This window comes from Phalacrocorax carbo, chromosome Z (genome assembly GCF_963921805.1).
Source record: "Phalacrocorax carbo chromosome Z, bPhaCar2.1, whole genome shotgun sequence".
NCBI classification, from domain to species: domain Eukaryota; kingdom Metazoa; phylum Chordata; class Aves; order Suliformes; family Phalacrocoracidae; genus Phalacrocorax; species Phalacrocorax carbo.
The window spans coordinates 5,828,409-5,843,535 of NC_087548.1; the positions used below are offsets into that span (position 1 = coordinate 5,828,409).

The following is a 15,127-nucleotide window of genomic DNA, read 5'->3' on the forward strand; positions in this document are numbered from 1 at the left end:
CAGCCACAGACCACAATGAAAATAATGCAAAAGAGATTCAAACAATGGATTTGTCCACTATAAAATAATGGAACTTTTCTTTCAAAATCTACCACGTGCTTGTATTTCTTTAAGCCTTACAGACATTGAAAAGTAGCTCAGAGCTCCCAGGACACTTCCAGTATAGGTGCCCTTTGGCAGGCTTATGTTTGGAAAACACAGCATGAAACAAAAACCCTGCAGGCAGGACTGTCTCATGCAGCTAAAAATCCTAACGTGCATTTTAAAAAAAATGAGTGGGAAGGAAGGCAATATGTTGGCATACAAGTGTACTGGACGAAGCCAATAGGAAATATTCCCTGTTAGCTCTCGACATCCACCACACAGTAGCGTTTCACATTAACTCTCTTGTAAGTGAAGAGCTGCAAGCACTTAGGGAAGCCGAACAGTTTTTACAAGCTACACAAACTCCTCTGAGTTCTTCTACAGTATTCCTGCTCTTGATTTCTTGAAGGAAATTTCTTTGCTGTCTCTTGATGCTAAGCCCGCTTACCAGCACCTTTTCACCCTTCATCTTTATCTGATGCTGGTCTGTCCAATTTTCTAAGGTATGTTAGAAACGCAGGTGGAATATGGGAATTAATCCTGGTATTTTAAAGAAATCATGAGACAAAAAAGACTTATACGGACAACTACCACACTTAAAATGAGACTATGATCAGTTTACTGGCTAGTTGCATGGGTTGTCGTAATCACAAGTAACAAGATTAGCTCACTTTCATTTAAAAAAAAACCAAACCACCACCACCAAAACCCCAGACCTAAGTTCCAAGAAGTAATTAGGGGGAAAAGGAGAAAAAAAAACCTCAAGAAAATTAGTGTCAAAAATATATTGCAGGAATCTTTGCCAACTTTTATCAGTTGTATTTTGGAATAAATGTCAGACTTTTTAATAAGCACCTGTACTGTTTTACAGCAAAATCCATGTAGGGAGCTTTTAACTGCATAAGCTACAAAAATACTGAGAGCAAGAAAGGGAGAGACACCAACTGAGATGCTGGAACAAATGTCAGAGGAAGAGAATTTAAACAAACCTGCGTCAGCACGCAGTTCATCTAGCAGCCCTCTGGTTCTCCAGGTAGATCCCGAGTCTTGATTTCCTAAAGAATTATTGTGCTCTTGAACTACTGCAGCCGCCAACAGATTGTCCACATTTACCACTTCTGGGTCTGAATTTGTGTCTGATATATCATAATGAGCTACAACTGGAGGTCCATCTGCGGAAGGAGAGAAAAGCAATGCATATTAGAAGTCAGCATACTGTGAAAGACACCTTTAAAAGCACAAATAATTTGTTTAAGGATCAATGTAATCTACATGAAGCTCTTAAAGAACTATAAATTATATGAGTTATTAAACTTCAGTTAACGAACACAGTCTGAGATTACAGAGACATTTTAACCTTTACATACACAGGAAACAAATGGAAGAAACACACATTTATCAATGTATCAGTTACTTGTGTATCACCTTTTACATTAACACATAGACATCTCCATATATGACAATGTTGCGTTTACAATCTTGAACAGATAAAACCTTCGGTTTAAAAAAAAAAAAAGTTACAGGACATTAAATTTGGTAAGACAAGATATTTATCTAGAGGATTTTACAGAACTCAAGTGACAGCTTACATTACTTTAGGGTTGACTGAATAAACCTAAGTTTTTTATATAATTGATCCAGTGACAATGAATTTAACATTAGGCAACTTTCATTTCATAACATTTACCTGTCAAGGACAGGGGAATTTTTCAAAATGGCAATGTTTTTGGTGTTGGTTTTTAAGATCAAAAATAACAAGACACAAACTATAATGTGCAGTGATAAATACGCTTTTAGTTTAATACGATTACCATATGCATTTTTGGCCACCAAAGTGAAGGGGGAAAGAGGGAGACAAAATTGCTTACGTGATTCTGAAATCTGTTCTTGAGGAATAACAAAAAGCTATTTTTGGCCTATTTTGTTAGAATGGACTATTTTCTTTGTGAGGAATGCAAATCACTTAATTGGAAAGCATGGTAGAGACAGAGGAGTCTCAGAAAAAGAAGTCAAGGTCAGGACAAGGATTGATGTGTCAGCCAAGACAGAACAGATAAATATCGTAATCCTGAAAGGATGCACATTTTAACTCAAATGCCTCATCTCAGCTATAGCTTACAACTTAGAGTGGATGAAAGTGGCTGGAGTTCCCATTCCCCAGATGGCAGAATCAAAACTTTCTTCGGGCCACAACTTCATCCACAAAAATAGAACAGGTTGGGCCAAAGCTCAACTGCTTTGCTACTGCGATTCTTTAACTCCAAGGAAGTTCTGGCTGTTGAGCGTCTGCAAGACTTTTTTTGTTGTTGTGGGTATGATACACAGAGGGTATGGTTTGCATAGGATAATATAAAATAATCATAAACTAATAATATGTTTAGGAAGAGAGGACCTTCAGTATTACAAAATGATTAAAGAAATCCTTAGAAGTCACAAAGAATAAAATGAAAAGACTTTTCAGAACAGAACAGACTGGTTTCTTTTAGGAGTGTTAAGTGCCTGTTGAAGACAGAAAGAACATGATGAACTAAAAGTTTCAAATTTAGTTCTCTGAAAAGTGGTTTCTACTGAGGTTTTTAGGGTGGGGTGTTTTTTTGTCGTTTTTGTTTGGTTTGGGGTTTTTTTTTGTAACTTGGTCCCTGACACATAATTTAACCCACTATTTTAAGAAACACCTATTTTGTGATTAGCAACACTTTATTAAAGAGTGACCATATTGCTTAAGTCATACTAAAGATCAGTTCTGCAACAAGGTATGAAGAAATCCACAAAATATTTCCGATCAGACCTGCCTCCAAAACAACAATTTCATAAAACAATGTTATATTACAAACTTAAAACAGACCCAACAAAAATAAATGGGTAGTTAAATGCCAATGTATTAAAGACCAAACTGTTCGCAACATGAAACACTGATGATTATGACTGGAAAAGAAGTCCTGATAATTAACTGAAAGGCAATCTTTGTCTTTTCAAAAGGCAATTACATAATAATGGAATACCAAGTTCAAAATTAAGCTGGCTGACATTCAGTTAATTATTTGTGAAAGCTGATGATTAAATTACATGCAGAAGTTACAACTGGACTGAGTCATGAGAGGCATGTTTTCCTTCAGTCTTATCATCAGAGTTCAGCGTGAACATATATAATGTGATCTATCAAAATAAACAGTCGAGTGCAGAAGATACGAGGGTCAAGTACAATATTGACTATTTGACCATTTTTTCAGTAGGTTATCTAAAATTTCAGGAGCTATGTACTGTTCCTTCAGGTCTTTGTTTCTCTCGCTTCTTACCAAGATCTCCAAAAGCAGAAGCGAAATTTGGTTTTAGATAGACGTGTCTATGCAAGTAAAAATATATTTGGACAAAAGGCACTAATAGTCTCAAGTCAAAATTGTACCACTCCTACATGTATAATCATGCAAAAATGTATAATAAATGTATATACATGCAGAGTGATATTCTCATCACCTACCCATAGAAATAACTTGTGTGAAAGTCTTCATCAGTAGGAAATACAAGCATAAACTTGTTATCTGTAGCTCCACTCTTGTATCTTCCACACTTCCAAACAGCACACCTTATAACTTAGCTTAAATTTAGTATACATCAAACAGACAAAAATATTTTCAATATAATTTACATACTGTAATTATATTTGTCAGTGTAATAGCTACCAATTTAACAATCGGGAAAAACCAAGCTGCCTCAAAGCAATCACAGCAGAGATCTATTTTTGTTTTTCTCAGCCTTGCCTTTCAGGATCAGATTTGGAAATGGAAGGCCCCTGACACCAGGGTTATCCATACCTATCACCAGTAAATGACCAAGAGGCCAAGATAACAGCAACAACGCTGCAACAAATCCTAGGATTCCCAGCTTGTGTGAAAGAAATTTAGCAGTAAATGCCTACGTGTGTTTAAAAAAATACAAAAAAACCCCCAGTAAATAAACCAATATATAAGTTGTAGATAACTACAACTAGATGAAAGTTGCAGTCAAGGCATATTTTAAAAACCCTCTAAAAATCTTTCATTCCAAAATGCCGGTTTCTTTTTCGGTGCTACAAACACACAACAGGAGTTAAATTTGGAAATAAATACTTCCCTAACCAACTACATGATCATCCGATGATGTGATGCAAAGTGAATATGGCCTCAGCTAGGAAATAAGTTAAAAAATGCTTTCAGGTTGAAAAGGTAAAAGGATTAACTACAACCATACTTGTAACTCATCTTTTCTTTACAACAGAGACACTCCCCATAATTACTGACTGTAACAGGATTTCAACAGATAGAAAAACAGACACCAAAACAAATCATGCCAGAATCAAAATTTAATGTAGCACAATTAGGAGGCTCCCTGGTCAGTAATTTAAACAATCTATTTAAGACAAACCACATCTTTGAGAAGCCAGGGTAGCTGGAAGACTTATATTTCCCCGGTGATAAGCTTTAATTCATTTCTAAAGCAATAAATGCTTGAAAAAGACAAAGCTGGAAGTTAATAAGTACCAGCAGCAAAATACAGCTGTTGATATTCAATGTTAACAGGGGGCAAGAAAGACTGCTTTTTTTGTTTAAGAATTCAGAGGCAGAGGTCATTATGGGGACAGCATTTCTAACTGTCCAATTTTCCCTTAATTTACACAGCTCATCAAAACTAATTCCACTCAGGACAACTGAAGCAGAAGCCACATGCACAAAAATTCAGGTCCACACATGCGAATTTTTATTTTAAGCTTGCAACATAGAAAATTCAATGATTTCTTATCTGCTAGCCACTCTTACGCTTTTCACAGAACCTCATCTCAACATTCAGTGGTCTATGTACTATATGATCCACACTCCAATTATCCCTTAATTCATTACAATGGCAGCACAAGCAGAAAAGTGCCATCAACTGTAAAATTTCAGCTGTAGGTTAAAAGCAGCAACCCTATAAGATGCACCATACCTTTGTACTACAACATGCACAGCAGTACTTATCACAGGAAACAAAAGATATTAGCTAGCAGAACCTGAGTGGGGAATTTAGTCCTTTAAGTCATTAAAAGCTCTTTAGCGTTCTTAACATCAGGCATGCAGTGCCAAGCTCTCACCTAAACTCCCTCCCACCGTAACCACAAAGAGGAACTTCAGCATCAAGTAATCTCACCCTGGAAATTGCAGCCTGGAGCATCATCTCCCCTCCTTCCCCAGCACACAGAAAGAGCTTGGAGAACCACCTTAGACAAGGTACCTAACTTTTACACTGCCGCAGCAAGATGAATTCCAGCCTCAGGGATGGGATTTAAACTTCGCTGGATTTTCTCTCCAAGCAGTGGAAAAGACTGAAATCTCCAGAGGACTACCCTGAAATAATTTCAAAATTAAAAGCCTAATTTTGGTGGTCTGAATCGCCCTCTGGAGTCATCATTGTCTTTACAATGATGAGATGTGGAGCCTTATTCAGGTGAGTATCACCCTAAGCTTTAACACACGCAGTCAGGTACAATAATAATAGCAATAATAATTACAGCACTTCATTCTCACAAAAAGCTTTCCATTAGTGGATCTCAAAGAGTTCCGAGGTGGTTATTAACCTCCTTTGCCTGTGGGGGAAACTGAGGCAAGCAGGGATTTGCAGCTTGCTCAAGGCTAACAAGCAGAGCAGCTCAGCTTTGCTGAAAACACCACTCCCCTGAAATTAATGAGCTACTTTTAACTGATAAATTATTGAGGATTTTAGAAGTAGTGTTTAGGAATTCTTTTGTGAAACATGCAAAAGCTAAAAAGGCAATACATGGAGGCACCCAGGTAATCGCAAGCCCAAGGAGACACAGCTTCTTCCAGCCTCGCCCCTGCACCTTCACTTGAGCGTAGGCGCTCAGTACTCTAAGCTAAACTGCATTTATTTTTATATAACAGAATACTGAAACATTTTAATACAATAGAAGACCTAAGAATGCCCTCATTTACACCTGACACTTAAGTTAGACTCCATTTACTTCAAGATCCAAAATAACATAGAACGGACTTCAATACCTATATAAATTTCAAGATCAGATGATCATTACATTAATTGAAAATATTCATACTTTGTGTGCCAAAACCTAGAAGATTAATCTTAAGTGACTTGCCAAAATAAAAAGGCTTCATACACAAGACTATAGGCTGAAGTGACAGCCTTTTTGTTTTAGATAAATAATACAAACTTGGTCTTACTTAAAAGATGATACAGAGCTGCAGTTTAAAAAAAGTATGAGCAGAGCAAATGGCAAAACTAGCTGAACCCGAAAACAATTCCCAAAAAGGGGCTGGGAGGCAGGAGATCTGTGCTTTTTTGTGTTCTTTAGCAACATGAAACACTTCATTACTGTTTATATTTATTTATTCCAGGTTACAGTAGTTACATTTCAAAATTTACAGGGTTAGGCAAAGAATACATTGTAAATACAATAAAAAACAATAGTAACATAACATTCTCTCTAAAAACCATAAAGTGAACAAAAAGTTATTGATGAAACCACTTTCCTCACATTTTCCTTCATTTCACACAGTAAAAGCTTTTGTGTTTGTTTTTTGTTTTACCATAATACTGAAATAATAAAATCAAAACGACATGATCAAATGAGTATCTGTTCTCAGACTGGACCGCTTTTAATATATCACATCAAAAGAGATCTCAAAAATTCAAGTCTTGCTGATCAACATTCATTCTTTCAGGCTCTTTGATGACTAGATGGAAAATAACTTGGATTTGTTTTATCAAATTATATATAAAGACATAATAAAGTATTTTCATTGTGCATTAAGCAAAGGCACATGGAACTTGGCTGCATATTGAAAATATCAGGAAGTGGCATGCACTTTATATCTCATTATAGGATTTATTTTCCCTGATGCCACCTAATGATTCATTAATTATGGAAGCAGATATATTAGCCAGATCTATTCCCCAGTTTTACTTGCAAAAGCGTTATCAGGAGGGGTTTGGAAACAATCACACCCTACTCTTACATACCTATGACAGTTTAAAAAAAAAATCCCTATGTAAATAAAATGTACATTAGGAAAAGGCAGGCAAACACGCACCCCACGCACACCCTTCCAGAAAACATCACACTTCTGCAAGTACAAACTGCACCTTCCCATGGAAGGACCAGCGCAGCCTCAATGCAAAACTTTTGACGGTCCAGACTAACCCCCTGCGAGATTTAACAGAGCACTTGAAATCACTTCTAACTTAATAAGCCTATTTTCCATGTGCCTTCATTTTGCTGATCTAACACTCTAAGACTAATAAAATTTGTGAGAAAGGCTGGTTTCTAGCTGCATGTTTTGCAAGGTACTGTCCATCTCTATCAATCAGCCTGAATGTTTTAGCTTCTACAGTACAAATTACACAGCGCATTTGTTTTAATACTTCCAAATATAACTGCAGACCTTGATTACTTTAAAAACATCTACTCAGCTGGCCTGATGTACACACACTCAAAGACTCCCCTTAACGTCAGCTGAAGGATTCTCTGACCAGAAACTGCAGAATAAATTCAATTTCTTTTGAGGTGAAATCCTAGCCCCACTGAAATTAGTAGAAAATTTCTACTGGTTTTAATAGGGCTAGGATTTAATTTCTTAATGCCCTTGAAACATTACTAAAGAGATTTACAGTATGTGGATACAGGAAGAGACAAAATATATTAACAAGAGAAATCAGTGATAATGAACATGTTTCAGTTCGTAAAACAACTGCCAAATATAAGCCCGTTCCATTGAAGCTACGATTGGTCCTCCAGTCTTAACTCTAGCAGCTCAGATAAAATAACCTAACAATCCTGCAAAAACACTAAAAGACGCTGAACTTAAAAGAGATGTAGATTTCTGCCTGCATTATTTTGTCCTAATACTGTTAAAAATAACACTGAGGAGCAATATATCTGCAAGGTTTAAGATTTTTCTTTTTTCTTCCCCTGCTCAGATATTTTCTGCAATAGAAACACTGAAAAAAGTTTCACTGCCTTTACCTGAATTTTTTTATATTTATATTAGCTTTTTTTTAACCTAAATAAAACCTGAAAACATGTGAAGCAAAACCCCAAACCCTCAGATAAAACGAAGTGTGAAGGGTGGACTTTCCTACAGACCTTCCTTACCAAACCCCGCTCGAGGGAGGGAAGCAGCACAGAGGCCTGGGGAAGAACCTGCAGCCAAGCCTTCAAAAACAGTCCACACTAAAGTCCCTGGACTTCCAAGGACTCCACATACAGTCCAGTTCATGGAGCAGGTCCTTTTATTTTTCATTTACTGAACTGTCAGTTTGACATTTAGTGACATTTAAATTGAGCCTTTGTAGAAATACTTCTTTTGCACTTGCACAAAAAAATGCTAACAAAGTAGCTGTGTTCACCTGCTACTAAATCCCACCTCTGCAGTCACACGGGTGTTCAACTGCTCCCATGCAAACAGCTGTCACATTGAAAACATATAATTTGATATTAAAAATTACAATATAGCTACTTGGATAAGCCAGTTCGGTTTAAACTGACCGCATCTTCCCTGGAATGACACCAGTCTACACCAGCTGATCCCGACTTGATGCATTTACTCTTTTAAACCATAAGGTAAGTAAAATTCTTTAAAGAAACTAGAATGCTTCTTTACTCCATTCTCAACTATAACACTTAGGGCGATTACAGTAACTCTAAAGTATCATCTGTGATTCTCCACATCTGTGCAAAACTCCTACTGATTTATCCTCTACTTGTTAGATTTGATGGTTTTGAAGTAATTTGTTGAGATGTGAGCATAAACACACACTCAAAATGTAACTCTGGGTTGGAAAGTACAAGAGTTTCCTTCTGATAATCTTAAAATAGTCTTAAATAAGGCCAGACTGCTTTAATGAAATATAGAATAGATGAGATTAAAATTTATGTTAAAATTTCAGCTGAAGAAATTTTAACTCCCTGAAAAGTTCTAGTAAAAGCCCTTGGAAAATAAGAGCTTAGAGTGGAAATCATTACAAACTTAACTGCAGCCATAAAATATAGCAATAATATTTCCAGAAGAAAAACAAAACCTGAAGTTACGTATTAGGAATCTGTTTTCTCCAAGAGATGCCAAAGGCTGCCGCACACACATTTAAAATACAGACTCATCACTAGTATTGGTATCTGAAGGCTGGTTTCTTCAGTGCCCTGCATCTTTCAAATTCATGATACAAAGCAAGAGAGATGCTCCTGTTTAATTGCAAAGCATGCCAAATCCTTCATCAGGTAGGTTATACTACACCTGAACAACAGAGGGGTGGGGGTCCCCTCTCAGCTCCTAGAGAAACATACTTCACATATAAAACAACCTAATGGACCAGATACTCAACTGTGTAAATCAACGCACTTTCTTCATTTCAAAGGACCTGATTTATGACAGGTTTGAGGCAAGTTTTCAGCTTCAGAGCAACCAAACAAAATAATATTTACCATTTACAACCGCTGGTCTTGCACAGGTGTTCTTAACACCAGGTAGCATTTGTGGGGAAATTAGGTAAAAATTACATCTAATGTGAATTATTCCCACAGCCTTCTGGGTGCCTTGGAATAATTTTATTCTAGAAAGAATACAGCTTTAATGTCTGTATGCTCAACTGCTACAATCCTCTGCTTGTTCTTTCACATTCACAGCTATTTGCATTGGGGAAAAAAACAATTACCATAAATGGATAAAAATGTGACAGTTTTTCATTTTTGTCTATAGTAACCAAATCCAATTTTGTATCTATTAATACACTGAGTTATATCCTTTTTTGGTTTTTTTTGAACAAGTTTACCTAACCAAGACATCAAAAGTTCACGTAAATTTCACTGGCTGCATCCCTAACAAAGTTATCATCTGTTTACAAGATCAGCATGTAAAAGTCTGTTTCAGTCTGAGAGATAAGTAAGTTCGACTGATGTCCTTATACAATTTGTTCTGAAATACCTAATCGCTCCATATATACTACTTTATAAGAAAGGTTAAGGGCATGCTTACAGATATACTGAGTTAAGTGACTCTTGCACATTAAAAGAAACCAGTCACTGCAAAAAGCTGCTTCTGCATGCATGGGAAGACTTGTAAGGTTGTCATGCTTTAAAATATGCTGCTCTTATCATTGTCATAAAGTTTTAATATATATATATATAAATTCTATGAACACCAGAAGGTTCCAATTTTTTTTAATATCAGCAAATAATCTTCCCTGAAGGATCTTAAATTTTAAACAGATGAAGACAAGTTTGTTTAACTACAATTAAACAAAATAACTCATTTAACTTTTACCCATAGTTAAGTTAAAAATGCACACAATGTCAGACGAGGGAGTTTTCTTACAGGTTCGTATCAAAATCTTTGTATCAAAATTATGCATGAAGATGATCTGTAAAGAATTTATTCCAGTACTTAAAAATTATCTCCTGCATAGTCTCTCAAACAGTTACTCTGAAGACTCTCTAACCTCATTTTTTCCTGTAATGAAGGCATCACATACTTTAAAAAAAAAAGGAGTCCTGGACCAAGAATAAAGTTGAAACAGCAGTGCTTTTATCACACTGATAATAAAAAGCATTTCTTGAGCTCCTGTTACAGGTTTTATCCGAACTTCCAATTAAATTGATGAAAAAACTCCTACTAACTTCAAGGAGAGGAAAAAAAAAAATCAGACCAACAGAAGATATAGTGGGTACCTCCAACAGGAAGAAAAGGAATTACGCTAAAATAATTAGCAACAAAAGTGACTGTGGTTTAAAAAGCAAAATAACAGCTAAAGGAGACCTACAGTGTTCTCTTTACTTAAACTATGTCTATGCAAAGACATTATTTCCATTATTAGAAATATTCCATTATTCCAAAATTTCCATTATTAGAATTTTAATTAGAAACTTTTAGAAAGTTCTAACTTCTGATAAATATACATTTTTGGTAGCTACGGAGAAGTTACTTCAGATGAAGAAAGGCCTTAATGGAGAGATGATCAAAAATCCCTGTGTCTAGTGATAATTGTAAGAATTAAATAGAGATTTCTAATATACACTTTAAATTAATCCTACTTTAAACATCACAGTTTCAAGCCTGCCTATTCAGGATAACTATCAGTATAAAAAAATCCACACAATAGCAAGTTATTGTATTATTTTAATGCAACTAATGTTCTGGCATTCCCCGTCACTAGTAAATAATGATTTCAGTGGCATTCAGACATGGTTCAGAAGAGGCTCTTGCTGTCTCACCCAGATCAACAACCGGTACCTTCAGACCACCACGGTGTTTACTAATCTGACTGTCAAGCCTTCCTTTAAATTCCTGTGCCAAGACTCAATCCATCCACTGACAGCTGCTTATCTTAGGACTGACACGACTATTTTTATTCCAGCATGAAGGATGCAGTTTGGTCATATATACAGAAGGAAGCAGCAGTGCTTTGTGCGCATGGGTCATGCATGCACACGCAGCTGGGTGTGATTCATCTCACCTAACTTTAGCCAAAAGTTATCTATTCTGAGCTGTTTAAGGGAGGTTTAGAAAAGTAACTGAAGAGAAAGACGCTGCCAGGAGGTATCCTCTGTAGGTACTTATCTCTCCCCATTGACTCCAAAGGAGACCCAGAGCACAGCAAACAAGACACCTAAAATTAGAGGAGATGACTTCCACCCAAACCGAACACACATATACGTATATATGTGTGTATTTGTGCACACAACATAAGATAGCTGCTTCCATAAATATGCCATGTGCAACACAGCAGTGACATTAATAAAAACTCTGGACATAAAATGAACTACTCAATAGGAGACAAAGAAAATCAGTTGTGCACATTTGTTATATTTAGCTAAATCTTTAGGGTAAACTTATTTATTACTTCTACCTAAAAAGGAAGAAGCAGCAGCTAATGTGTGACTTGTTCAAGCTGCAAAACTTGGGAGAAAACACATAGAGAAATGTTATGTGTCTGTATCTAGTCTGATTCTCTAGGGTACTTTACATCTTTAAATATAAAACTTATTTCCTTATATAAATGTTTAAACATGCAAAAGAGCATTTGGGTCAATACTCTGAACACTCCTATTGTAACAAACATAGCTCTACTGATTTTGGGGTACCTAAACAAGGATTCTAAGTTATATTCTCCCAAGTTTGGTGATGAAAGCTTAGGGTGGTGTGTCCCACACACACACCTTTAGAGGTACTTGTACATGTGTGCTGGCACATGCACATGGGAATACTGTGGGGTTTTTTTTAAACTACACAAATTCTCTATAAATTAAAAAAATACCATGTTAATAAAGCCCAAAGGAGAAAAACAAAACATACGAAGAGAAGAGAAAAGCAAACCTTGTTTTCAGCATATCCAAAGTAACATCAAGATTGCAAAGATCAGATTTTAAGTTTATGATTGATTCAGATCAGGCTCTGCAATATTCCCATTCTCTGGAAAGATAGGTGGAAAATTGTTATTAAAAGTCGCTGGAAACTCTAGCGTAGCATCAACATTTTGATAGCCCACGTAAGAATTAAACGACTGCTGTGGAAGTACTTGGCTATCAGGCATCTGTATGAAAGCCCCTGACTGTGTGGTAGGGGGAATTCTTTGGCCAACTAGTTGAATTTTAGGTTCCCTGGGCTCCAGTTGTTGCTTGCTTTCTTCATCTGTGTCAAGACGGGTTAGCTTTTCTATCCACATGCGAAATTTCTCCTCTGTCTGCCTCTGCATCTCGGCAAAGCAGTTCATGGCCTCTTCCAGGACATTGCCTATGCAGTTCCTATCCCACACGGTGCCCCTGTCAAGCAATCCTGGAATTTCCCTGGTCGCTCCTCCAGATCCCCCAGCACGACTGAAGCCAGCTTTAAAGACATTGAGGCCATTTGATAAGACATCATTAAGAAAGAACATAATATTGTTTATTAAGGCATGTCAACGCAGGAAAACAAACTTTTCTAATTGTGTCCCTTAGATATGACAACAGGGGAAGAATTAGCAAATATTAACCAACAGTATTATCATGAAAAAAACAAACAAACATTTTACACCCACTGAGATTTAATAGAAATTTTGGCTTCAAAATAATTTTTATTCTAGAATTCTCAGACAATATTGTCACAAAAGTTTGGGTTCTTCTTTAAATAAACCAATTACTCCAATTCCCTTGCAATTTCTGTTTTGAATTCAACTGAAGGTATCAAAGACATTGTATAATAACATGTTAAGCTGCGATGCAACACACTACGGTTTAGTTGATAAACCTGAATAATTAATGCATATTTTACTTACATACTTGAACCCTTTTATAATGGAGTGTTAAATATACACAGGATTGTACATAAGATAACAGAGATAAAAGGCTGATACAGCGATTGCTGCACCTAAAGTTGCCAAGCCCAAAGCTCTCGGTCTAATTTTGGAAAACACACTGAACACCCGTGAAGGGAATACACAACACAAACACATACGCACACAAGCACGAAGATGTGTGAAAGCCATGCCAACGCATGAGGTAAAGGAGCCTCTGTTAGGTCTGATGGACACAGCTACAACACAGGGGTAATCCACACGACATGTAGGAGGGATTAGCCTCACACCAACCAGAAGCGTGCCCTTCATCGCACAAGCCACCGGCTATGCGGCATTTCCAGCGTTACTTCTAGCCCAGGCAAAAAACAGACAAGGGCACAGCTGGAAGGGAATTGTTCTCCTTCTATCCATCAAAAAGATGGTTAAAATGACTGGCATTGGGATTATCAGGAAGAACTTCAGCAGCAAGAAGAGAAGGTCATCCTCATTATCTTATTCTACATATCAATAAGAAAAGGCAGCAATATCTATATTTTTAAGTTTAGAGTTCACTCAGGAATCTTCTAGGAAGGAATAAAACCCCAAGAAAATGTGGCTCTGTACTTGTTTGAGAAGTAATAAACAACACATGCACGCTGTCTAAACACACAAACGTTACCTAAGGTAATTCCAAGACAAGACAAGCATCACATTAAACTACACAAAGCAGCTACAGAACCTGACAATTTAATAAGGAAACGTGAAACTTGTGGAATAATCTATCGTAATAGAAAATACCCTAAGAATGAGAGAAATAATTCACAACTTAAGCAAATATTTACTAATAAAAACATAAGGCACTAAATATTTATTGGGATTTCACTGTGTACATGAAATTACAGTATTACTTAAACAATACATTCTTTTTAGGAGCTATTTAAATGAGGTATACAAGTCCTTCAGTAACAGCTACACAAAGCCCAGGATTATTCCCTTATTTCTGAGCAGTAGCAATGCTACCTGCCAGGGGTCAAAAACCTGACTCTCTCCCATCTGTTTACCTATCAGACAGGCTGGAAATTCAGCATTCAGGTCCTCTGCCCAAAAATAAATTACTTTATAGCAACTAATTTACATCCCTCTGACTGCATTTTAACTAAGAGTAATTAAGTAAAATGGTAACTTCTCCTTAAAACGTGGTTCCTTTTGTACAGCCAATGTCTTTTTCCTACCTGAAAAAAATCTCTTCTATTCATATACTCAGTGCTGAACATCTCATATGATTCTGTCAGTTCGTCTTTAGTCCAGGATGTTATCCTAAGATCAAGTAACTAAAGGGCAGTCTCTGATTTCCACAGGCTTATGATCAGATACCTTTAAAGTTGAGTAAGTTTAATTGCAATTTAAAGAAAAAAAATATGGATGGTGATAGGTGAGACAATCTAGCTGGGCTTTTAAAATTAAGAATGAACTACTATGGTCAAAGTTGACAAAATTGTTTTGTAAACTGAAGAGACTACATATCAAAATATTTATCACCCTACAATACTACTTTTAAAGGGAATCATTCACAGTATATCTACAAATTACTGTAGCAGCAAATCACTGTTTCTAATGATTCACTTGGAGTTCTTGTAACAAGCCTTATCCAATCTTTTCTTTACTGGTGCCCTTCAGGGTTAAAAAGAAAAATCAAGCCTAAAAATGCATTTTTATTATATTTAAAATGCTAGCATTTATCTAATTGGTCCCT

The 15,127-nt window shown here is 36.4% G+C and overlaps 1 protein-coding gene across 2 annotated transcripts in view; it reads right to left on the minus strand.

The window, feature by feature from the left end:
* ARK2N (arkadia (RNF111) N-terminal like PKA signaling regulator 2N) overlaps window positions 1-15,127 on the minus strand; it is a 43,413-nt gene that overhangs the window by 8,547 nt on the left and 19,739 nt on the right. The window contains exon 3 of one of the 2 annotated variants that reach the window (XM_064437721.1): window positions 1,074-1,256. In XM_064437721.1, the coding sequence (XP_064293791.1) occupies window positions 1,074-1,256 (183 nt within the window). Of the gene's footprint in view, window positions 1-1,073; window positions 1,257-6,441; window positions 12,948-15,127 lie in introns of those variants that run through there. The other variant, XM_064437723.1, reaches the window with a different exon arrangement.